This window comes from Bufo bufo, chromosome 7 (assembly GCF_905171765.1).
Source record: "Bufo bufo chromosome 7, aBufBuf1.1, whole genome shotgun sequence".
Classification (NCBI taxonomy): Eukaryota; Metazoa; Chordata; class Amphibia; order Anura; family Bufonidae; genus Bufo; species Bufo bufo.
Genome location: NC_053395.1, coordinates 26,686,741 through 26,710,364, shown reverse-complemented (window position 1 = coordinate 26,710,364; position 23,624 = coordinate 26,686,741). Strand labels below are relative to the sequence as shown.

The window sequence follows — 23,624 nt, the reverse complement described above, 5'->3', positions numbered from 1 at the left end:
TTATAGACCAGGTTGTCACGGATGCGGCGATACCTAATATGTATACTATTTTTTATTTATGTAAGTTTTACACAATGATTTCTTTTTTGAAACAAAAAAAAATCATGTTTTAGTGTTTCCATAGTCTGAGAGCCATAATTTTTTCAGTTTTTGGGCGATTACCTTGGGTAGGTTATAATTTTTGGGGGATGAGATGTGACGTGTGACTTTTTGATCGCTTGCTATTACACTTTTTGTGATGTAAGGTGACAAAAAATGGTTTATTTAGCACAGTCTTTATTTTTTCCGGTGTTCATCTGAGGGGTTAGATCATGTGATATTTTTATAGATCCGGTCGATACGGACGCGGCGATACCTAATATGTATACTTTTTATTTATTTATGTAAGTTTTACACAATAACAGCTTTTTTTAAAACAAAAAAAAATTGTTTTAGTGTCTCCATATTCTGAGCCATAGTTTTTTTTTTGGGCTATTATCTCAGGTAGGGGTTCATTTTTTGCGGGATGAGGTGATGGTTAGATTGGTACTATTTTGGTGGGCGAACGCTTGCTGTTGTACTTTTTGTGATGTAAGGTGACAAAAAAATTGTTTATTTAGCACAGTTTTTTTTTTTTAACGGTGTTCATCTGAGGGGTTAGGTCATGTGATATGTTTATAGAGCCAATCGATACGGACGTGGCGATACCTAATATGTATACTTTTCCCCCCCCCACCCCTATTTTTTACCAATTTTTTTTACTTTATTTGGGGAAAATTGCATTTTTGTTTATTTTTACTTGAAACTTTTAATTTTGGGGGGGGGGGCGACTTTATTTTTTCAACTTTTTTTTCACTTTATTTTTGTCCCACTTTGGGACTTGAACTTTTGGGGGTCTAATCCCTTTAAAATGCATTCAAATACTTCTGTATTGGAATGCATTGGCCTTCTCGTCACCGGAAGTCAGCGCGCTGCCTTTCATGCCATCGGGTCCCCCCTACAGCCGCATGGGGACCCGATGGCACCGCCTGACGCAACCGCAGGTAAAAGCCGCAAACCGCAGGTCTGAAATCCGCAAGTCTGAAGTCACGGGACCCTCCCGCGCATTTAGCCATGGTGCCTGCTCAATGATTTGAGCAGGCATCTTGTTCCGATCACCGGGCGGCGGTGATCGGAAATACATGACGTACTGGTACGTCATGCGTCCTGAAGAGGTTAAATGTATCCCTCTGGCATAATTTTAATGCACCTCTAACCTCCAGCACTCTAGCTATGGGGAAACCACAACTCCCAGCATGCTCCATTCATTTCTATGGAGTTCTGAGAACAGCCAAGCAAGTGTACATCTTGGGAGTCCTAGTTTTACCACAGCTGGAGCGCCGGAGGTTAGCCATCACAGACCTAGGGTGTCGACTAACTATGCCTAGTTGTTCATAGCAACCAATCACTGCGCAGCTTTCATTTTCCCAGAGCAGCTTAGGAAATGAAAGCTGAGCTCTCATTGGCTGCCATGGGCCAACAAAGGCTACTTTTCTCCAAGACAGTTGTGATATATGCCACCCATTGCCATTAAATTCCACATATTTTTTTTTCAGCCTCTTCATTAAAGGGGTTATCCCATCATAATGATCACTGTTAAATCTGTTAATGATTTGACAGTGATCATTTTTGTAAATATACTTTATTAACAAATTCCCACCGATTAGGAGACAATTCATCCCCACTTACCTTATTGTTGAGACTCGGTCTCCCCTGGTTACGACCACCGCTCTTCTGCAAAATCCCGATGGTCGCGCTTGCCCAGAAGACTCCTTCTTTTCTCCCGGCCGGGCCACTCGCTGTCCTGAACGCGCACGCGCGACGGTGACTTCTTCCCGGCCAGAATAGTACAGAGCTGCGAACGCCGGCTCTGTACTATACTGGCCAGAAATAAGTCACCATGGCGCATGCGCAGCGGCGCGCGCGTTCAGTCCAGTGCGCGGCCCGGCCGGGAGAAGACTTCAATCAAGATGAAGCCCGCCCCCAGCCAGAATCCAGGAAGTGAACGCGCGGTGGCAGCAGGTAAGTATAAAAACGCAAAGTGGGATAACCCCTTTATTATTGTGCACACACAATGGCATCACTGTTTACCAGATGGACAAGCCTTGTAGCCCTTGGCAACTAATCACAGCGCAGCTTTCATTTTTCCAGAGCAGTTGAAGGGATGAAAGCTCCACGCTGATTGGTTGCTATGGGCCAGTGATGATAAATGAGGCCTTGTTGTTCAGCTCAATGAAGGGCCACGACCTCTATGCGGTTTCTCGGCACCATTAGCCCCATACACAACGGCATGCGCCTTGGTCAGTTGTGCGCTTACTGGCGCCATCAGAGCGGTATTGATGGCCGTATTACTTGACACCCAGCTTTCTCAGAAGCAGATATAACTTAATACAGCTGAATTACATTTGAGGATGCATCATAGACCTGTACTTACTGGAGGCAGTAAGCTGCCGTACGATGAGAGGATCTGGTCGGACGGGCAGGGGCGTATGACATTTTATTTTTAAATTCAGGTCTGTTTTATTCTTGGTGGATCCTCTGATCCAGGTATTTCTCTACTCAGCCTCCATTTTAATCAGCTTCCCCTGGTAGTCGCTGTTGCCATGGTAACCAGAGCATGCTCGCCACGGATGCGAGCGACAGAGGCTATTATAATTTCCCAGCGTGGAATCGGTTGCACTAAATATCGTCTCTCTAGTCGCCGAAATGTAATAGGGGTCGAGCTGCTGCTAGTGACAGATGCTCCTCACAAAAATCACAGCGCGAAATGCCAAGGTGGATGTGGAGTTCACCTACTAACCCACCTACGCCGGCCACCTCCGAAACCGCTATATTTAGCCTGAGCCATTCTTATTCCAGTCCTGTTCCTTCTGGATAACAATCCTTTCCATCTCGAGATCGGACGGAGGGGGCTGCCAAGGAGTAACCCCTTCACCGCCATCTGTTGCAATAGAAAAACTGCACAGAAATAAGATAGATTTCTATATGTAGGATGCATGTCCGTGCTGTCCAACAGGCTAGGAGTTGTAGTTTCACTACAGCTGGAGAGCTGCAGGAGGGAGACCACTAGATATACATATTTTGCACCCTTAGACTTGAAGAAATCATGCTTTTGCCAACTTAAATTAACCCATTGGTGCCGCATACAGTGAAATTCTTTCAATGGAACCAGAGTGGTGCCGGATTAGCAAATATTCCAGATTACCAGACTGTTAAGTAGACTCGGATCGCTCTGTAAGCAGGGCGGCCACTTCAGAATCGCAAAAAAAATCGACATTACTGAATTTTATTGCCATTCTGGGGTCGCCATTGCAGCAACTTGTGAGTCATGTTGCGACCGCATTCAGATCAGCTGCATACGACAAGTGTCACGGCCAAGATCGCCATGCAGCTCCAACCTTCAAAGGAAATCTGTCACCCCCAATCAAACACATATGTAGTACTGCCGGCAAGGAGTCCAGATCACTATTTTTATTTTCCAACTGCCCCCAGTCCGATTACCCTCATTCAGCGCTCAAAGCTGCACTGAAATACATAGTCACGACTGCTGCCCTGTGCTAACGTAATGGAGAGGACTCCTGTGCATCGGCAATGTACACTGCTCAAAAAAATTAAGGGAACACAAAAATAACACATCCTAGATCTGAATTAATTAAATATTCTTCTGAAATACTTTGTTCTTTACATAGTTGAAAGTGATGACAACAAAATCACACAAAAATAAAAAAAATGGAAATCAAATTTTTCAACCCATGGAGGTCTGGATTTGGAGTCACACTCAAAATTAAAGTGGAAAAACACACTACAGGCTGATCCAACTTTGATGTAATGTCCTTAAAACAAGTCAAAATGAGGTTCAGTAGTGTGTGTGGCCTCCACGTGGCTGTATGACCTCCCTACAACGCCTGTGCATGCTCCTGATGAGGTGGCGGACGGTCTCCTGAGGGATCTCCTCCCAGACCTGGACTAAAGCATCTGCCAACTCCTGGACAGTCTGTGGTGCAACGTGACGTTGGTGGATAGAGCGAGACATGATGTCCCAGATGTGCTCAATTGGATTCAGGTCTGGGGAACGGGCGGGCCAGTCCATAGCATCAATGCCTTCGTCTTGCAGGAACTGCTGACACACTCCAGCCACATATGGTCTCACAAGGGGTCTGAGGATCTCATCTCGGTACCTAATGGCAGTCAGGCTACCTCTGGCGAGCACATGGAGGGCTGTGCGGCCCTCCAAAGAAATGCCACCCCACACCATTACTGACCCAATGCCAAACCGGTCATGCTGGAGGATGTTGCAGGCAGCAGAACATTCTCCACGGCGTCTTCAGACTCTGTCACGTCTGTCACATGTGCTCAGTGTGAACCTGCTTTAATCTGTGAAGAGCACAGGGCGCCAGTGGCAAATTTGCCAATCTTGGTGTTCTCTGGCAAATGCCAAACGTCCTGCACGGTGTTGGGCTGTAAGCACAACCCCCCACCTGTGGACGTCGGGCCCTCATATCACCCTCATGGAGTCTGTTTCTGACCGTTTGAGCAGACACATGCACATTTGTGGCCTGCTGGAGGTCATTTTGCAGGGCTCTGGCAGTGCTCCTCCTGTTCCTCCTTGCACAAAGGCGGAGGTAGCGGTCCTGCTGCTGGGTTGTTGCCCTCCTACGGCCTCCTCCACGTCTCCTTATGTACTGGCCTGTCTCCTGGTAGCGCCTCCATGCTCTGGACACTACGCTGACATACACAGCAAACCTTCTTGCCACAGCTCGCATTGATGTGCCATCCTGGATAAGCTGCACTACCTGAGCCACTTGTGTGGGTTGTAGACTCCGTCTCATGTAACCACTAGAGTGAAAGCACCGCCAGCATTCAAAAGTGACCAAAACATCAGCCAGGGAGCATAGGAACTGAGAAGTGGTCTGTGGTCACCACCTGCAGAACCACTCCTTTATTGGGGATGTCTTGCTAATTGCCACCTGTTGTCTATCCCATTTGCACAACAGCATGTGAAATTGATTGTCACTCAGTGTTGCTTCCTAAGTGGACAGTTTGATTTCACAGAAGTGTGATTGACTTGGAGTTACATTGTGTTGTTTAAGTGTTCCCTTTATTTTTTTGAGCAGTGTATATGAACATGACTCTGCCCTGACAGCGGGAGAACAGGCAGGAGGAAAGTAAAAAATAGAGATCTGTACTCCATATCTGAGGACTACTCTGGTAATTTTGCAGATGATAGTCCAAAATTGTGGGGACAGATTCTCTTTAAGAAATACCACTTTCCTCCTCTTCCTCAGGCAGCACAGAGTGTTATGTATGTGCTGCTTTTGGACTCAAAGAAAGCAAAATTTCAGGTAAGAAATTTTTCTCTTTCCTCATCATCCTTAGCACATACATACCACTGGGGGGGATATCTGTGGAGGACACTGAAAGGGGGGGGGGGATCTGTGGAGGACACTGAAGGGGGGGATCTGTGGAGGACACTGAAGGGGGGGGGATCTGTGGAGGACACTGAAAGGGGGGGGGATCTGTGGAGGACACTGAAAGGGGGGGGGGATCTGTGGAGGACACTGAAGGGGGGATCTGTGGAGGACACTGAAGGGGGGGGGATCTGTGGAGGACACTGAAGGGGGGGATCTGTGGAGGACACTGAAGGGGGGGGGATCTGTGGAGGACACTGAAAGGGGGGGGATCTGTGGAGGACACTGAAAGGGGGATCTGTGGACGACACTGAAGGGGGGCGATCTGTGGAGGACACTGAAGGGGGGGATCTGTGGACGACACTGAAGGGGGGGGATCTGTGGACGACACTGAAGGGGGGGGGATCTGTGGACGACACTGAAGGGGGGGATCTGTGGACGACACTTAGGGGGATGTTGGGGTGGGAGGTCCTGGAGGGGTGTTTGGGTTGGAGCTCTGGAAGGGGTGGGAGGTCCGATAGGTATGTGGGGGTGGGAGATCCGGGAGGGGGGGCCCATAATTTTTTTTGCTATGGGGCCCTGTTATTTCTAGCTATGCCCCTGATTGGTAAGATTGGACGGGCACTGGAGCGATAGAGCGCCCTGCTGTAGGAGAAGCCGGCGGGAGATGAAAGGAGGAGGGGCCAGCTCCTGGTGGTGTCGGGCACACGGCGCAAGCATGGCGGTGGAGGATCTGACTGAAGCCTAAAGACCAGACATCAAGGTAGACCTGCAGAAGAATGTGACAGCGCAGTATGTGATGTATACATGTGTGTAATGTATGTAGTGCAGTGTGTGATCTTCACATACATTACACACATGTATACATCACATGCCCCGTCACAGTAATAATGCCAAGATATGTGCCCTCTTCACAGTAGTAATGCTCACACATGCCCCCTCACAGTAGTTATGCCCAGATATGTTCCCCCTCACAGTAATAATGCCAAGATATGTGCCCTCTTCACAGTAGTAATGCTCACACATGCCCCCTTGCAGTAGTTATGCCTAGATATGTGCCACCTCGCAGTAGTTATGCCCAGATATGTGCCCCCTCACAGTAGTTATGCCCAGATATGTGCCCCCTTACAGTAGTTATGCCCAGCTATGTGCCCGCTTCACAGTAGTTATGCCCTGATATGTGCCCTCCTCACAGTAGTTATGCCCTGATATGTGCCCCCTCACAGTAGTTATGCCCAGATATGTGCCCCCTCACAGTAGTTATGCCCAGCTATGTGCCCCCTCACAGTAGTTATGCCCAGCTATGTGCCCGCTTCACAGTAGTTATGCCCTGATATGTGCCCTCCTCACAGTAGTTATGCCCTGATATGTGCCCCCTCACAGTAGTTATGCCCAGATATGTGCCCCCTCACAGTAGTTATGCCAGATATGTGCCCTCTTCACAGTAGTAATGCTCACTCGTGCCCCCTCACAGTAGTTATGCCCTGATATGTACCCACCTCACATCTCACAGTAGTTATACCCTGATATGTGCCCTCCTCACAGTAGTTATACCCTGATATGTGCCCTCCTCACAGTAGTTATGCCAGATATGTGCCCTTTTCACAGTAGTAATACTCACACGTGCCCCGTGTGGCCCTCAGACGAAAAATGGTTGGGCACCACTGCTATAGGGCATTATGGTAATCAGGGTCCTATGGGTGCCGTTGGTATGTCGTGTGACGGATCTGCAAAGGGCATTAGGGTCATCAGGGTCCTATGGGTGCTGTTTGTGTGACGGATCTGGTGCTGCCATCACTGTCACTTGTCTGCTCCTATGAAGAACCACACAAATGTGAACACAGCCATTTTCACATCTTCGAAGAAACAAGGGGCGAATGTGATCAGCTCGTAATAAGCAATGCCTAGGACTGATGGGAAGGTTAACCCCTTCACTGCCATTTGTTGCACATCAGTAGATTTTGCAGTGTTTTACCATAAACAGTCAAGCAAAAGATAAAAAAAATGAAATACATTGCATAGACCTGGAGGAGTTTGCTCTCCTTAAATGACTACATTAGGACCGTGCAAGGCTGAGAGGATGTTGCTGATGATAATACATAAGGTTCCTATTAAATGCAGAGAGTGTGTGTAACAGCTGGGGGTGGTGATGTGCAGCCTGTGGGGGGTGACACTGCTATGTGATGCAGGAGGAGGAGGAGAGCTACAAGTGACAGCAGCAGTGAACACACACACATCCAGCGGATGGCAGTGAGGGAGCAGAGCAGTGGAGCAGCAGGGTGACCTGAACATGTGCTGCTGCTCTGCATCGCCCCCTGGCGGCCGTGCCCCCCACAGCGCACTGGGGGAGCAGAGTGGGGCTCTGGCGGCAGCAGCAGCAGTAGTCGTGGGGTGCAGGGGGGCAGTGCACTGGGGGTTCTGACACTGAGCAGCATCGTTGTACCCTCCACGTCTGGCACTGAAGGCAGACCCCAGCTTGGCATCACCCTGCATCTGAGCTCCATGGCCCCAGGATGATCCGCTTCCTTCTGCTGCTTTTGCTGCTTCCCGGGGCCGGTGAGTACCGATTAATGGAGCAAATCCGGGGGGTGGGCAAGGTCATAGGCAGGCAGACTGTATATGCATGGGGATACGAGGTGTGCACAGCCCCCACCCCATGAAGATGGAGCATACACATCGTACATACTGTGTGTACTGCAGGGTGCACGGTGCCCACAGGGAGGATCATGCCTGGCACACATGGGCAAAGCATGTAACAGGTCATCACTGGATGTCTGCTGGACTTCCTGCAGATAGATTGATTTTCTGTGTACTGTTTGGCGGTTTGTCTAGATGCATAGATATGTGTATATGTATTATCTATGTATATATTCTATAGATATGTATATGTGTGTCTATGTGTATATACTATAGATATGTGTATATGTATTAGCTGTGTGTATATACTATAGATATGTGTATATGTATTAGTCTATATATTATAGATATGTGTATATGTATTATCTGTGTGTGTATATACTATAGATATTGTATGTATATATGTGTCTATGTATATAGATATGAATGTATTTTATATACCTGTGTGTATACTATTCATGTGTGTCTATGTATATAGATATGTATGTTTGTGTCTATGTATGTATATATATATATATGTTTATGAGTATGCTATGTGTCTGTGTACTATGCATTTGTATCTCTGTATAGATAGGTGTATATTTATATATCTATTTGTGTGTATACTATGCATGTGTCTTTATATTATATATGTGTGTAGTATGTATGTGTCTATGTATATATTTGCATATATATTTTACATATGTGTATACTGTGCATATGTTTCTATGTATATAGATATAGTGTAAGCTATTCGTGAGTGTCTACTCCAAATGTGTGCCATATTGTGCTTCCATACAGCACCATATCACATGGATACGAATATTAATTGATTATTATTGTTCTGTTGGTTTCTGGATAATTCTGCCCCCCCCCCCCCCCCCCCCTTACATTAAGGCCTCTTTCACACGAGCGTGATGGATTAGGTCCGGATGCGTTCAGTGAAAATATTCCCACTATAACGATATATAGAAAGTTATCGCGATAAATGTCCATTTAGATAAAAAATCAAACACTCAAAAAATGTACTCGTGTTTCCTTGTTGTCCCCATGCAGTAATATCTCTTAGTTGCCCACCGAGAACGGGGTCACCGCTCCCCCCAAATCTGATGGAGCGGCCGTGCCACCTGCTGCTCCGTTCATTCTCTATGGGAGTGCTGGAGATAGCAGCGATCAGCCATCTTCACCGCTCCCATAGAAAATGGGACATCCTAAAAATGGGTTCTTCAGAGTGTGCCCATCATAGGTGCACATTGTCAGGAAGGGCACCTTGGCATCATAAAGATGCCTTTCAGTCAAATAAAACATTGGGGGTCATTTACTAAATACTGGCGCTTCCCCTATGGGTTTTAGTCCCTACACACTACAGCGATATTACCGCAGCCCCCAGAGCGCAGTGACTGTTCTCAGTCCCGGCCTGTCTGTGCAGCAGCCCCCAGAGGGCAGTGACTGTTCTCAGCCCCGGCCTGTCTGTGCAGCAGCCCCCAGAGGGCAGTGACTGTTTTCAGACCCGGCCTGTCTGTGCAGCAGCCCCCAGAGTGCAGCGACTGTTCTCAGACCCGGCCTGTCTGTGCAGCAGCCCCCAGAGGGCAGTGACTGTTCTCAGCCCCGGCCTGTCTGTGCAGCAGCCCCCAGAGGGCAGTGACTGTTTTCAGACCCGGCCTGTCTGTGCAGCAGCCCCCAGAGTGCAGCGACTGTTCTCAGACCCGGCCTGTCTGTGCAGCAGCCCCCAGAGTGCAGCGACTGTTCTTCAGCGCCGGTCTCTCTGTGCAGCAGCCCCCAGAGTGCAGCGACTGTTCTCAGCCCCGGCCTGTCTGTGCAGCAGCCCCCAGAGGGCAGTGACTGTTCTCAGACCCGGCCTGTCTGTGCAGCAGCCCCCAGAGTGCAGCGACTGTTCTCAGCCCCGGCCTGTCTGTGCAGCAGCCCCCAGAGTGCAGCGACTGTTCTCAGCCCCGGCCTGTCTGTGCAGCAGCCCCCAGAGTGCAGCGACTGTTCTCAGCCCCGGCTTATCTGTGCAGCAGCCCCCAGAGTGCAGCGACTGTTCTCAGCCCCGGCCTGTCTGTGCAGCAGCCCCCAGAGTGCAGCGACTGTTCTCAGCCCCGGCCTGTCTGTGCAGCAGCCCCCAGAGGGCAGTGACTGTTCTCAGCCCCGGCCTGTCTGTGCAGCAGCCCCCAGAGGGCAGTGACTGTTCTCAGCCCCGGCCTGTCTGTGCAGCAGCCCCCAGAGGGCAGTGACTGTTCTCAGACCCGGCCTGTCTGTGCAGCAGCTCCCAGAGTGCAGCGACTGTTCTCAGCCCCGGCTTATCTGTGCAGCAGCCCCCAGAGTGCAGCGACTGTTCTCAGCCCCGGCCTGTCTGTGCAGCAGCCCCCAGAGTGCAGCGACTGTTCTCAGCCCCGGCCTGTCTGTGCAGCAGCCCCCAGAGTGTAGCGACTGTTCTCAGCCCCGGCCTGTCTGTGCAGCAGCCCCCAGAGGGCAGTGACTGTTCTCAGCCCCGGCCTGTCTGTGCAGCAGCCCCCAGAGGGCAGTGACTGTTCTCAGCCCCGGCCTGTCTGTGCAGCAGCCCCCAGAGGGCAGTAACTGTTCTCAGACCCGGCCTGTCTGTGCAGCAGCCCCCAGAGTGCAGCGACTGTTCTCAGCCCCGGCCTGTCTGTGCAGCAGCCCCCAGAGGGCAGCGACTGTTCTCAGCCCCGGCCTGTCTGTGCAGCAGCCCCCAGAGTGCAGCGACTGTTCTCAGCCCCGACTTATCTGTGCAGCAGCCCACAGAGTGCAGCGACTGTTCTCAGCCCCGGCCTGTCTGTGCAGCAGCCCCCAGAGGGCAGCGACTGTTCTCAGCCCCGGCCTGTCTGTGCAGCAGCCCCCAGAGTGCAGCGACTGTTCTCAGCCCCGGCCTGTGTGTGCAGCAGCCCCCAGAGGGCAGTGACTGTTCTCAGCCCCGGCCTGTCTGTGCAGCAGCCCCCAGAGGGCAGCGACTGTTCTCAGCCCCAGCTTATCTGTGCAGCAGCCCCCAGAGTGCAGCGACTGTTCTCAGCCCCGGCCTGTCTCTGCAGAAGCCCCCAGAGTGCAGCGACTGTTCGCAGCCCCGGCCTCTCTGTGCAGAAGCCCCCAGAGTGCAGCGACTGTTCGCATCCCCGGCCTGTCTGTGCAGGAGCCCCCAGAGTGCAGTGACTGTTCTCAGCCCCGGCCTGTCTGTGCAGCAGCCCCCAGAGGGCAGCGACTGTTCTCAGCCCCGGCCTGTCTGTGCAGCAGCCCCCAGAGTGCAGCGACTGTTCTCAGCCCCGGCTTATCTGTGCAGCAGCCCCCAGAGTGCAGCGACTGTTCTCAGCCCTGGCCTGTCTGTGCAGCAGCCCCCAGAGCGCAGCGACTGTTCTCAGCCCCGGCCTGTCTGTGCAGCAGCCCCCAGAGTGCAGTGACTGTTCTCAGCCCCGGCCTGTCTGTGCAGCAGCCCCCAGAGCGCAGCGACTGTTATCCAGCGCCGGTTTCCTGGATCTGGGGGTTTACAGCCACTAGATGCCATTTCTTTGTGACCTAAAGGACTTATACCCCTGTGACTAGGGTTGTCACAATACCAAAATTTTGATTCAATTTCGGTCCCATAAAAAAGTAATGCAATACTTGATACCACGCAAAAGAAAAATTAACTGCCAAAAAAAGTGTGCATTCTGCAATTTATGTAACTTGCGGCCCATAATAGAACAGTCCTATCCTATTTTTTAGGGGAGAAGAAGGCAAAAAAAAATGCAGAATCGTGTGTTTTTTACATTTCTTTTCTGTTATGGCATTCACCACATAGGAGATATTTTTTAATATTTTAATAGTTTGGACTTTTTTTTCCGGACGTGGCGATACCTAATTTGTTTTTTTTATTGTTTATATATATTTTTATGTAAATTGGGAAAGGGGGTGATTTACATTTTTATTTATTTTTTAACTTTTTAATTTAATAACTATTAGCCCCCTTATGGGGCTAGAACCTGGGATCTTTTCATCCCTTGTCCTATGCACCCTAATAGAGATCTATTAGGGTGCATAGGATCTCACACTGTCCCTGCTGCCCTGTGCTTTGTGCGCACGGCAGCAGGGAGATTACCATGGCAGTCATGGATGGCTTCAGTAGCGTCCTGGCTGCCATGGTAACCGATCGGAGCCCTGAGATTTCACTGCTGGGGCTCCGATCAGAAGCTACCACTGCACCACCAATGAAGAGAAGAGGGGACCCTGTGGCCACTGCCACCAATGATTATAATACTGGCGGGCTTGGGTGCACTGCGCCACCAATGATTTTAATTTATAATACTGGGGTATGGGGGGGATGGCGCACTGCGCCACCAATGAATGTAATTAACCTCATAATACAAATATAGACTGCGGGTGCCAGCCATATCACACAGCCGACACTTGGCCTCAATGACAGGGATCCCTCCGAACCGTGCCAATTAGCCCCTCAGGTGCTGCATTTGAGGGGTAAATTGCTTTGGTTCGCGGGATCGCCCCTTCCTGTCATTGAGACCGGGTGCCGGGTATGTTATACGTCCGGCACCCGCAGTTTATATTTGAATTGAGGATAATTTTCACTGGTGGCGCAGTGGCCACAGCCCCTCTACTACAAACATCTACCTAGTATACAAACCCCCCCTCCCCCATCCCCACCAATATATATGTACACATCCCATGCATATATAAAGTTCACTAAGCTCCCCTTATCCCTTTCCACAGCTTCCGGTGCAGTGTCTCAGGTCACATATATGTATTCGCTTGCTCACACCGTCCACGGCTGCGTTCTGCTGGATGGGCCCCAGTGTGGATTTCCAGGCTCCGCCAGCTGAGGGGGAGTTGTTGTAGCTAGACTGTCTAATTGTACTGGATGTGTCATCCTTCTGCCTGGAGAGAGTACTATCAATAAAGATGTCAACGGGTGAGCACTGATTGGCTGTGGATAATGGTGGTTGTAGTTAGTAGTCAGTTAGCGATTGTTCGAAGGGGTCATTGAACTGGTATATAGCATTGAATGGTGGCATGTCAGTAACCTATGACACACAAACTGGTATATGGCAATGGACTGGTATATAGAAATAAACCGGTGTAGAGAAATGAACTGGTATATAGAAATGAAGTAGTATATGGCAATGGACTGGTATATAACAATGAACTGGTAAATGGCAATGGACTGGTATATAGCAATGAACTGGTAAATGGCTGTGGACTGGTATATGGCAATTAACTGGTATATGCTAATAGACTGGTATATAGAAATTAACTGGTTTATGGAAATGTAGTAGTATATGGCAGTGGACTGGTATATAGCAGTGGACTGGTAAATGGCAGTGGACTGGTATATGGCAATGAACTGGTATATGCTAATGGACTGGTATATATAAATGAACTGGTATATGGAAATGAAGTGGTATATCGCAATGAACTGGTGTATACAAAATAACTGGTATACAGCAATAAACCGGTGTACGGCAATGAATTAGTGTGTAGAAACGAACTGGTATACTGGTTTATGTTGGAATACGGTAGATTCCTGCGGATGAATAATGTATATATGGAGAAATACTGTATATATTGAACTTAATGGTGGAGTTGCCGTTTTCTGTCCGGGGGCCTCCTTTATCACCCTGTACAGTATACGGAAAGGGGGCAACAAAAATATTTCTCAGACATGGACAGTAATTGGAGTCTGTCATGAAAAATGGCCCTTTTGAGGCCTGGTGCCCTTACAGTGCCCTCTTCCATGGCAGTAAACCTAGTTAGTTAGTGACCGATCTTTGCGCTCCTGTGGCGCCGTCTGTCAGGCTTGGCACGTGTGATGAGTGTTGTGCCAGGCCTTTTGATGTTTACTCTGAGCCTCATCCTTGCAATTTGTGTGGTTGACATAACTTAGAAATGTCACTGACAGATGGTAATGGCGCCGTTCATAAACCTACTGGGGAGATGAATGCGCAGGAATAATGAAGTAGTTACCCACGGCAACCAATGAGATTGCTGCTTTCATTTTCTAAGGGGCCTTTGTAAAATGAGAGCTGGAATCTGATTGGTTGTCATGGGTACGTCTCGTTTTTTTCCTTTAATTTGGTTTTGGAGGGAAAAGGTTCTTCGAACATACTCCTGAGACTGTGGAAATGGCTGCTCAGACCCTCATGTAAGTGTCCCCCATTGTCCTTCATGGATTGTGTTACTCCATGGGGGTTGCATAGCCGCATACATCATTGGATGCACCTCTTAGGAATGGTTGCACCTGAAGTCGTCACAGCCCACTAATCAAAAAGGGGTGCACATACTTTTGACTAGACTGTGTAGTGTATGTGTGAATGTTATAAGCAGCTAGATTTATAAACTGTATCCTTACAAGACGGTTTCCACTCCTTTAAGGATATCCGCCTCCTCATATTTCACGGTGTCGCCATATTAGATCCTCCTGCCCCTATCAGTTTCATTCCAGCTCTGCCGCGCTCTCATATCCCGCTTGTGAAGCCATATAACTGGATCAACTCAAAATGGCTTACTTAGCGATGATGGCTGCACAGATCTGCCGGTAATTAAGTGTTACGGTTGAAATAGGATTAGGGTTTCAGCTGACTCCATCTAATTTTCAGACTCCATTATCTACTGACTGTTAGCGCTGTCAATGTCTTAAAGTGACCCTGACGCAAAATAAGCAACTCTGACAAAAAAAAGAGCCCAAAAGTCCATGCACCATGTAATTCTAAATCTATCCTGTGGGGGCACTGCAGGGAAATTGAACACAAGCTGCCACTGATTACAGCTTTTTTTTTTGGGAAGAAGCCTGGTAACAAAAAAGGATTGTAAATACTGGTGACCTATAGACCCTACAAAATTATACCGGCACCCCTCAGATATAGTGATTATCTGATAATCCAGCCATAGGGCTAGGTCTTGGGTGATGGTACAGGAATTCGGAACCAATTTTTTCCTTGCAGAAGAATTCAGCAACCAACTATTTCCTAGAATGTGAGGAACTCAGGCATGGATGCACTAGCCGTGAGGCAGGTTGGTTCACTTCTGGTTGCACCCCTCCCTGACTGCAAGTAAGCAGCATTTAGGCCTCATGCACACGGCCGTTGTTTTGGCGGCTCGGATGCGGACCCATTCACTTCAATGGGGCCGCTAAAGATGCGGACTGGACTCCGTGTGCTGTCCGCATCCGTTGCTCTGTTCCGTGGCCCCACAAAAAAAAATATAGCATGTCCTATTCTTGTCCGCGCTTTGCGGACAAGAATAGGCAGTTATACTGAGGGCCGTCCGTGCCGTTCCGCAAACTGCGGAACGCACACGGACGCCATCCGTGTTTTGCGATCGTGTGCATGTAGCCTTACTGTCCTAGAGGCTGTGAGGACTACTATGAGGCTGCCTTTCAGAAAGTACTATCAGGCTGGCGTTATAGGGACTACCATGAGCTTGGTTTAATGGGAGTTACTATGAGGTTAGAATTATGGAGACTACCATAATATTGGCATGATGACCATTACCATCAGATTGGCACTTTGTGACCACTATACTGTTGGACTGCATTTAGGTAGATATGCCATCCTTCCATGAGACTGGCACTGTGAGGTAGGTACTATGGGAACTATGAGGCTGACATTATGGGCATTACTATAAGGATTGCAGTCTGGGGACTGCCATGAGGTTGAGATGGGGTGGGGATTCTGTGTGGCCGGTACTATAGATGCTACTATGATATTGCCATGTGAGGCTTCTGGTTAGGGTCATTATTATAAGGATTGATGTCTGGGATGACTAAGTAGCTGGCGGGCTGGGGACAACCATGAGGTTGGCATTATGGAAATTTCTATGGATAAGTTTAGCATGATGGCGATTACTATGAGTCTGAAACATGGGATTACTATAGGATTGGCACTCAGACTATAGGATTGGCACCCTGGGCAGCAATGTAGCAGATATGCCCTCCATGAGCCTGGCACAGTGGGGACTGCTATGAGGCAGGTACTATGGGAATTGCAATGAGGCTGGCACGCCATCTGACTCTACTCCTCGGAAAGCAAAGGCTTGGACTGACCTTACACCAGATGTCCGGGTCTAGAAGTTCTCCCATTTGTGGTCATGGATAATAAATAAGGCTCTCCCTTGCGCTGGGCTGTATCTTTGGCCTTTCAGCTCTGTACTCATCCTGTCAGCCAAGATACAGCAGATGTGTAAATTCCAGCATTGTTGTGTGATTCCCCGTGGACAATAACAAGAACGTCCTAAGACAAGCTTGACACATAACACGTGGCATAAACACCCAAACACGTGTCCAGCGCAGCCGCTCACCACAATCCTTATTATAAGCAGCCAACATAGGATAAGTGCCTGACTGGCTGCGGCTTTCTCGGCAACATTAAATGTTATTATTATTATTATTATTATAGAGACGCATCGCTAGGGAGGGAGGGTAGGGTTGGTCTGGATGGGTTGGGGAGGAATAAGATATAGAGATGACAATGGAGGATGTCATTGTTTAATTATGTACTGTTATAATTCTGTGGTTTTCTAAATAAAAATTATTTAAAAAAACAGATCAGTCGCCCTAGTTTAAAATAGAAAATGATACCAGTTTGGCGCATGTTACTTTATCTTAAGCCATGCCCCTTTCCAGTGAAACTCAACCCATTTTCAACCAAGCCACACCCCTTGCACAGAAAGAGTCTAAAACACTCCGTAAATGTGATGCACGGCCTGTGCGCCATAATTCCGGCTCAATTTGATTAGAAATTTAGCCCTGTTGAATAATTACACCATAAGCTCCCCCTAGTGGTGGCTTTAGGCTGCTAAAATACTGTCATTCATCACATCACTGGCAGTCCTTAAGGTGACCATATACTTTCAATAGCTTTTGGCAGAACGAATGTTCGGACGGCAGCTATCTCTCCCGACCCCCCCCCCTCCCATACACAAAGGAGAAAGCTGCTGCCAGACACTTCCGGAGGGGGCTCGTATTCCGGGAGAACAAAGGGATCGAGCATAAATATTCACTTTGCCTAATCCTTCACAGATGATGTCTGAGGCTCCCCATACACATTAGACTTTCGGCTGAACCTGCCATTTTCGGCGGGTTCGGCTGACAACACACTACTACTGTGTATGGGGGCCTTTAGACCCTATAGTGGCATGAGGAACATGGAGGTCCAGGGAGCTGAGATATGGGAGCTGTAGAGCAGTTTCATCCATCCATTCGCAGTTCTTTGTGAAACAACTCATCTTTACAGACAGCTGTAAGCGTATAATGGGAAAAGCGGGATGTGGGGTTGAATTGCATTTACTCCTTGATTTTAAAGGGGTTTTCCATTTTTTCCCCCCACCCCAGCCTGTGGTACTTGTGGAAAAACTCATACTCACCAGTTCCCTGCTGCTCCTTTTCGGTTCCCTGGCTGTCTTTACTGATCTTCTGGTCTATAAACTTCTGGGTGGACACAGTCACTTGGCCGTTGTAGCTTTAGTGGTGACGTGTCTCCAAGTAGCACGTCACTGCTGGGTCTCATGCCTTTTGGGGACACATCACCGTTGATGCAATCAAGAAGTTGGAGACCAGAAGACTAGTTAAAGGGATATTCCGGTAGGTAAAAGTTATCCCCTATCTACAGCATAGGGGAAAACTATCAGATCGGTTGGGGTCCTACTTCTGGGACCCCCACCGATGATGAGAACAGGGGTCCAATACCCTCTAGAGGGCATTACTGCTCCTCTAAAATGACTGGAGTGGCCAGTCACACATGTGAGCTGCTGCTGCATTCATTTCTATGGAAGTTCTGGAGATAGCCCAGTACAACCCTTCAATATCTCCGGAGTTCCCATAGAAATGAGTGGAGCAGCCGTTCCGGTCATTTTAGGGGAGCAGCAAGGGGCCTGCAGGTGGTATGGGGTCCCTGTTCTTGTGATCAGTGGGGGTCTCAGCGGTAGGACCCCCATCAATCTGTGGATAGGGGATAGCTTGTAACTACCGGAATACCCCTTTAAGAGAGCTGGAACCACAGGTACTGAAGGGTGGGGTGAAATTTTTTTCCAAAACAAAAGCTGGACAACCTTTTTGAGGTTTTAAGGAGAGTTCACCTATGGTTTTCACCATCTACTGCTGGTTTTGGGTATCAGAGCTATAAAACATGTAGACTTGGTAATAATGGACCGGTGCTATAAAGGTGACAAGCAAGTGACCCTAAAAAACAGCTCCGGCGCCCCAGTACCAGTTCTTAGGGCTTATAGGACTCTATGCAACATGATTGACCTCATTAAAGCAACCTACATGGCTCCCTGCAGAGAAAGTTGCTGAACTCATTCCTAGACGGTTTACAGAATATTGAAATGTGCAAAGAGGAAGAAATCCAAACCACCGTAGAAGGTGAAGATTTCCAGTCCGACATTTGAGGGTGTGAATTACTTCGGCGATCAGGGAAAACGTTTACCGCTTTATCTGCAAATCACCAACTCGCGATCGCCAAGTGGTTCCTGTAGAGTGAATTGCTGTCCCCTAGGTAATCTGTGCCTCAGACACCCCCCTCCCTCGGCCTCGCCACATTATCGGACAGGTTTTCCGGCAGATAAGGTCACCGTCCTGCGTCCTGGGGCATCAGCGGAAACAGACAACAGGAATCCTATCCGGCCTCAGGAAACAGAAGGACAGGATGCTCCAGCCTTTCGCTGGCCAGCTCGGCCCCGCATCCACATCAGCTTGAGAAGTCATCAAACTTTCACTTACAATGGCCTCAATTCAAAAACACGTCTCTGTGAATAATCCGTCATCATAGTGCCGGCCGCACGTTCTCTGGTTGCCAAATTGTTATGGTTCCCTCTAGAAAGGTCGCTAGATGTTCGCACCGTCAAGAGGTCCGCCGTTTCTTAGAGGTATCTCCTAAAAGGTTGTTAAAGGAAAACAGAAAATGAAAAATGGCCAGACCAATTACTGCGTCCCCCTGTGTCCTATAAGGCGCAGCCATGGATATCACGTCTGCCTTCCTGTCTGCTCCCCGCAGGGCGCACAACACAACTTTCCCTCCTTGCAGCACATTCTTTAGGTTGGTAACAACCACAGCTGGTTGTGTAGTATTTCACAGGCAGCGGGAGCGTGCATGGGGCCCTCAAACAACTATACAGCTTTTCTTCATTACTGCAATTTTTACTGGCTCCATGAGTATGATTTATACACATTCGGGGCCGGCGTTAGAGGGGGGGTGGGGGGGGTCAAACTGGGCAATTGCCCAGGGCCCCCATTGTCTAAGGGGCCCCCTGCTTCAGTGCTGCTGTTCAGCTGAACGTCCGAGGAAGCAAACAGGCGAACAGCTGCACTTTACAATGCAGTGTACGGTCTCCTCACTCACATATAAGAGAAATCATTAACCTAGTGCTGACAGGACCTGCCATAATGTCAGATGCAGGAGGCGGAGCTCAGCAGAGAAGAGGAGATGAAGGACCTGTGATGACCTCACCATCATGTGACTAGAACAGGAGGCGGAGCTCAGCAGTGCAGTAAAGTAATGCAGAAGTATGGATTCAATGTAAGTGCCAGAGAAATGCTGGGAGTTGTAGTCCTCTCCTCTTATACCTCCTGTTATGTAATATCAGAGTACATTAAAAGAGGAGCTATGAGGAGAGGACAACATGGTATGTAATATCAGGGCACACTATAAGAGGAGAGGACTACAATTCCAGCAGGTCCAGGCCATTATTATATAATATCCGGGTACATTACAACACCCTGGATATGCTGGGAGTTGTATACCTTCTCTTATAATGTAGTCTGATATTACATAATAACTGCTTTGACATTCTGGGAGTTGTAGTCTTCTCTTATACCTCCTCTTGTGATGTACTCTGATATTACATAATAACGGCTTGGACATGCTGGGAGCTGTAATGTGCTCTGATATTAAATAATAGACATGTTGGGAGTTATAGTCCTCTCCTGTTATACCTCCTGCAGTAATGTGCTCTGAATTAGATGGATAGGGAAGGGTAGTCATCCGCCTAGGGCGCCACTTCGCCCCATAAAGGGGGGCGCACTCATGGCCGTCCAACTTCACAAGCCTCAGGGTGCTCAGCCTCAAGCCTGTGAGGCATTAGAACAGAGCAAGAAGCCGCAATGACATCACTGCAACCTCCTGCTCTGATGATGACATCATCACGTGAGACCCGGAGCAGGAGTGGTGATGTCATTGGGACTGCACGCATCAGTACGCAGCAACGCAAGCCACAGATAAAACTGGTCTGCATCGCAGACAGCGGCAGGGGGACGGGAGGGAGGCAGTTTTTTTAAATTTTTATTATACTAAATGTCCACACTGCTGGGGGCACCAGGGATGGGGGGAAGGAGATCAATATATATACTTGGCACTACTGGGGAGGAATGGAGGAGCATTATATAAACACTGGCACTACGGTGAAACATTATATATATTGGCACTATGGGGGGAAGCATTATATATTGGAACTAGTGGGGGGCACTACAGGGGGACATTAGAGCCATTATGGTTATATTATTACTACTAGGGTACTGTAGGGGCATTATTATTATTTGACGCAATATGGAGGGCATTGCTACTAATGGGGGCTATCTTCGGGAGTATTATCACTAATGGGGTCACCATTACTAATGAGGGCAGTCTGGGTGTATAGTATAGTGTTTGTGGACGGACGGGGGGTGGGGGAGGGAGCACAACAGGCACAGTATTGGGGGTAGCTTCAAGAGTTTCTCCGGGTTTTTTCATATTGATGACCTATCCGGGAATGGAGAGGTGGACGTGCATGCATGGCTCCCTCCATTGACTTCTATGATAGTTCAGAATTTAGCCGAGTGCACATTGTCAGATCTCAGCACGATGTACAATATATCAGTGAGCAGTACAGGGATCTGTCTAATCATATCTTTATACCCAGGGCTGTAAATGTATTACAGTGTGCATCCACTACGTCTGGATTACAGGGGTGTAGAGCCATAAAATTTATAGCCAAACAGTGCCCCGCTGTTAAAAAGCTGATATTCTATGAACAGGGCCGGCTCCAGGTTCATGTGGGCCCTTGGGCGATAAATCCCAGTGGGCCCCCTTTAAGCATTTTTTTTACATTTATATGTCCCCCTGTGGCTCCCACACGGTGTAATGACCCCCACTGGCCCCTATAATACAGTATAATGACCACTAGTGGCCCTTCACACAGTATAATGCCCCCCCATACATTATAATGACCCCTAGTGGCCCAATACACAGTATAATGACCCCACAGTGGCCCTCTATTCAAAATAATGACCCCCACTTGCCCCCATTCAGAATAATGACCCCCAGTCTAGGCTCAAAGTGTCACACTCTAGTCAGCTAATAAATCCATACCCCCTGAGCAAAAGGTACCTCAAAATTGAGACTTTGGGGTTTCATAAGCTGTAAGCCATAATTATCCAAATTATAACAAATAAAGGCTTGCAATATCTCGCTTTGCCTGTAATGAGTCTCATGTGTTAGTTTCACCTTTTAAGTTGCATTACTGAAATAAATGAACTTTGCACAATATTCTAATTTTTTGGGTTTCACCTGTACATTTTTGGTATACATTAAACGGATGGCAAAATGTGATGCGAACCCAGCCTTAGTGTTAGAATAAGCACCAGTACACAGCGGAGCAGCGGGGCGGAGAGGGGAGGCCGCCATGTACTGACAGTGTGCTGCCTGGTCCTGGTAGTCAGGGGTGAGGACTGTGTCTACCAGGGATCATTTATCTATTGGGAAATACAGGGCACAGTATAATACACTAGAATCTATATACTATAAAGATATTAGCCCTACCCCCGAATAATAATACAATTAGAGGGTCATTTACTAAATAGAAATACGTCTATATTAGGCGTATTTCTGACACAGATTGTGGTGCAAAGGTCCTTAGCACCGCAATCTGCAACTTTTCCGCACTCATGCCAGGTCTAAAAAAGGTGGCGTGGGCAGGGAAGTGGATACAGTTATGGCCATACAGTTATTGTATACCACCGCCACAGTGACCGGATAACACCTCTGTACAGTGACTGGATAACACCGACATACAGTGACTAGATAACACCTCTGTACAGTGACCGGATAACACCGCCATACAGTGACCGGATAACACCGCCATACACTGACTAGATAACACCTCTGTACAGTGACCGGATAACACCGCCATACAGTGAACGGAAAAAAGGGTATAAGGGGGCACAGTACAGGGAATGACTAGAGGCACTGTACAGGGTGTGGTAAGAGGGCACAATGCACGGTATAAGGGGGCACAGTACGGGGTGGGGGGGCACAGTCACATGACCCTGTGACGTTAGAAGGTCCTTATGGTGAATGCGGTTCAGACACCACGATAATGAGAGGCAGAGGAGTGAGACAGGGCAGGAGGGTATAGACAGGAGGGGTGGACACAGCAAGTAGGTGGAAGGGGCTCTGAGGGGGATTCATACAAGAAGTAGGGGCAGGAGGTCTGTGCAGGGCAGCAATAGGAGATAGGAGGGTGGAACAGGAGCTCTGAATACATGAGGGAGGAAAGGAGACAGCAGGGGCTCCATGAGGATGAGATAGGACAGGATATGAAGAGGGGAGGGGGGGAGGTCAGGTCGTTGTTTTCAGCCATAGAGCTGCCTTTACCATGGTCTGGCCATGACAGAGTGCAGACCTCAGCATCACAAAATGGAGGGAGATTTATCAAAACTGGAGTAAAGGAAAACTGGCTTAGTTGTCCCATAGCAACCAATCAGATACCACCTTTCATTTTGCTCTGATAAATGAAAGGTGGGATCTGATTGGTTGCTTGGAGCAACTAAGACAGTTTTCCTTTGCACCAGTGTTGATAAATCTCCCCCAATGGGTCTCATTTATCAGAACTGTCTTCGTTGCCCATAGCAACCAATCAGAGCTCAGCTTTAATTTCCCGAAGGACTTTTTTGCTGTTAGTTTTGATAAATAGGGCTCTTTAGACTTTCCTTACTCCACTTCGTGACAGGGGTACTTTAATAGCAGTGTTCTGCGGACGTTTTTGCACATCTTTGGTAAACTTTCCACATTTTACAACTGGTTGGACAGAACCTCATCTTGGGTTATCAAAATGGAAAAACGAGTGGGAAAAAATTGAAAAGCAAGTTAATATGCCTGTGCTGTTTGACTCTTGCACACCCCCTGCAATACAAAGCCAAAGACTGTTTTTATAATTAGTAACGATGTGGGGTGGGGGGAGGGGGGGTGAGAAAAAATATTCTGAAACAATGGTGAGTATAGCAAATATTGGGAAGAAACCTGACTTTGCATGTTGTCGTCGTCTCCTTATTTGCCTAATGTTTTTGTCCCAGTACCATGTTCTAGGACAGAGATATAGCTATGCATGTGCAGGGCACACATACTTAGGGCTCATACACAAGACTGTATGTATTTTGCGGTCCGCAAAACACGGATCCACAAAAAAACAAACGACATCCGCGTGACGTCCTTGTTGCATCAGTTTTTTTGCGGATCCATTGTAACAATGCCTGTCCTTGTCTGCAAAACGGACAAGAATAGGACATGTTATATTTTTTTGCGGAATGGACTTGCGGACATACGGAAACGGCATGCA

The 23,624-nt window shown here is 48.3% G+C and overlaps 1 protein-coding gene across 2 annotated transcripts in view; it reads left to right on the top strand.

Moving 5' to 3' along the window:
• Nucleotides 1-7,646: 7,646 nt before the first annotated feature.
• LOC121007388 (mucin-12-like) overlaps nt 7,647-23,624 on the top strand; it is a 38,661-nt gene continuing 22,683 nt past the window's right edge. For both annotated transcript variants that reach the window (XR_005780406.1, XM_040439275.1), the window contains exon 1: nt 7,647-7,982. Coding sequence is in view for 1 of the 2 variants with exons in the window: in XM_040439275.1 (XP_040295209.1) it covers nt 7,940-7,982 (43 nt within the window). In the remaining variant the exon portion in view is untranslated. The remainder of the gene's footprint in view (nt 7,983-23,624) is intronic.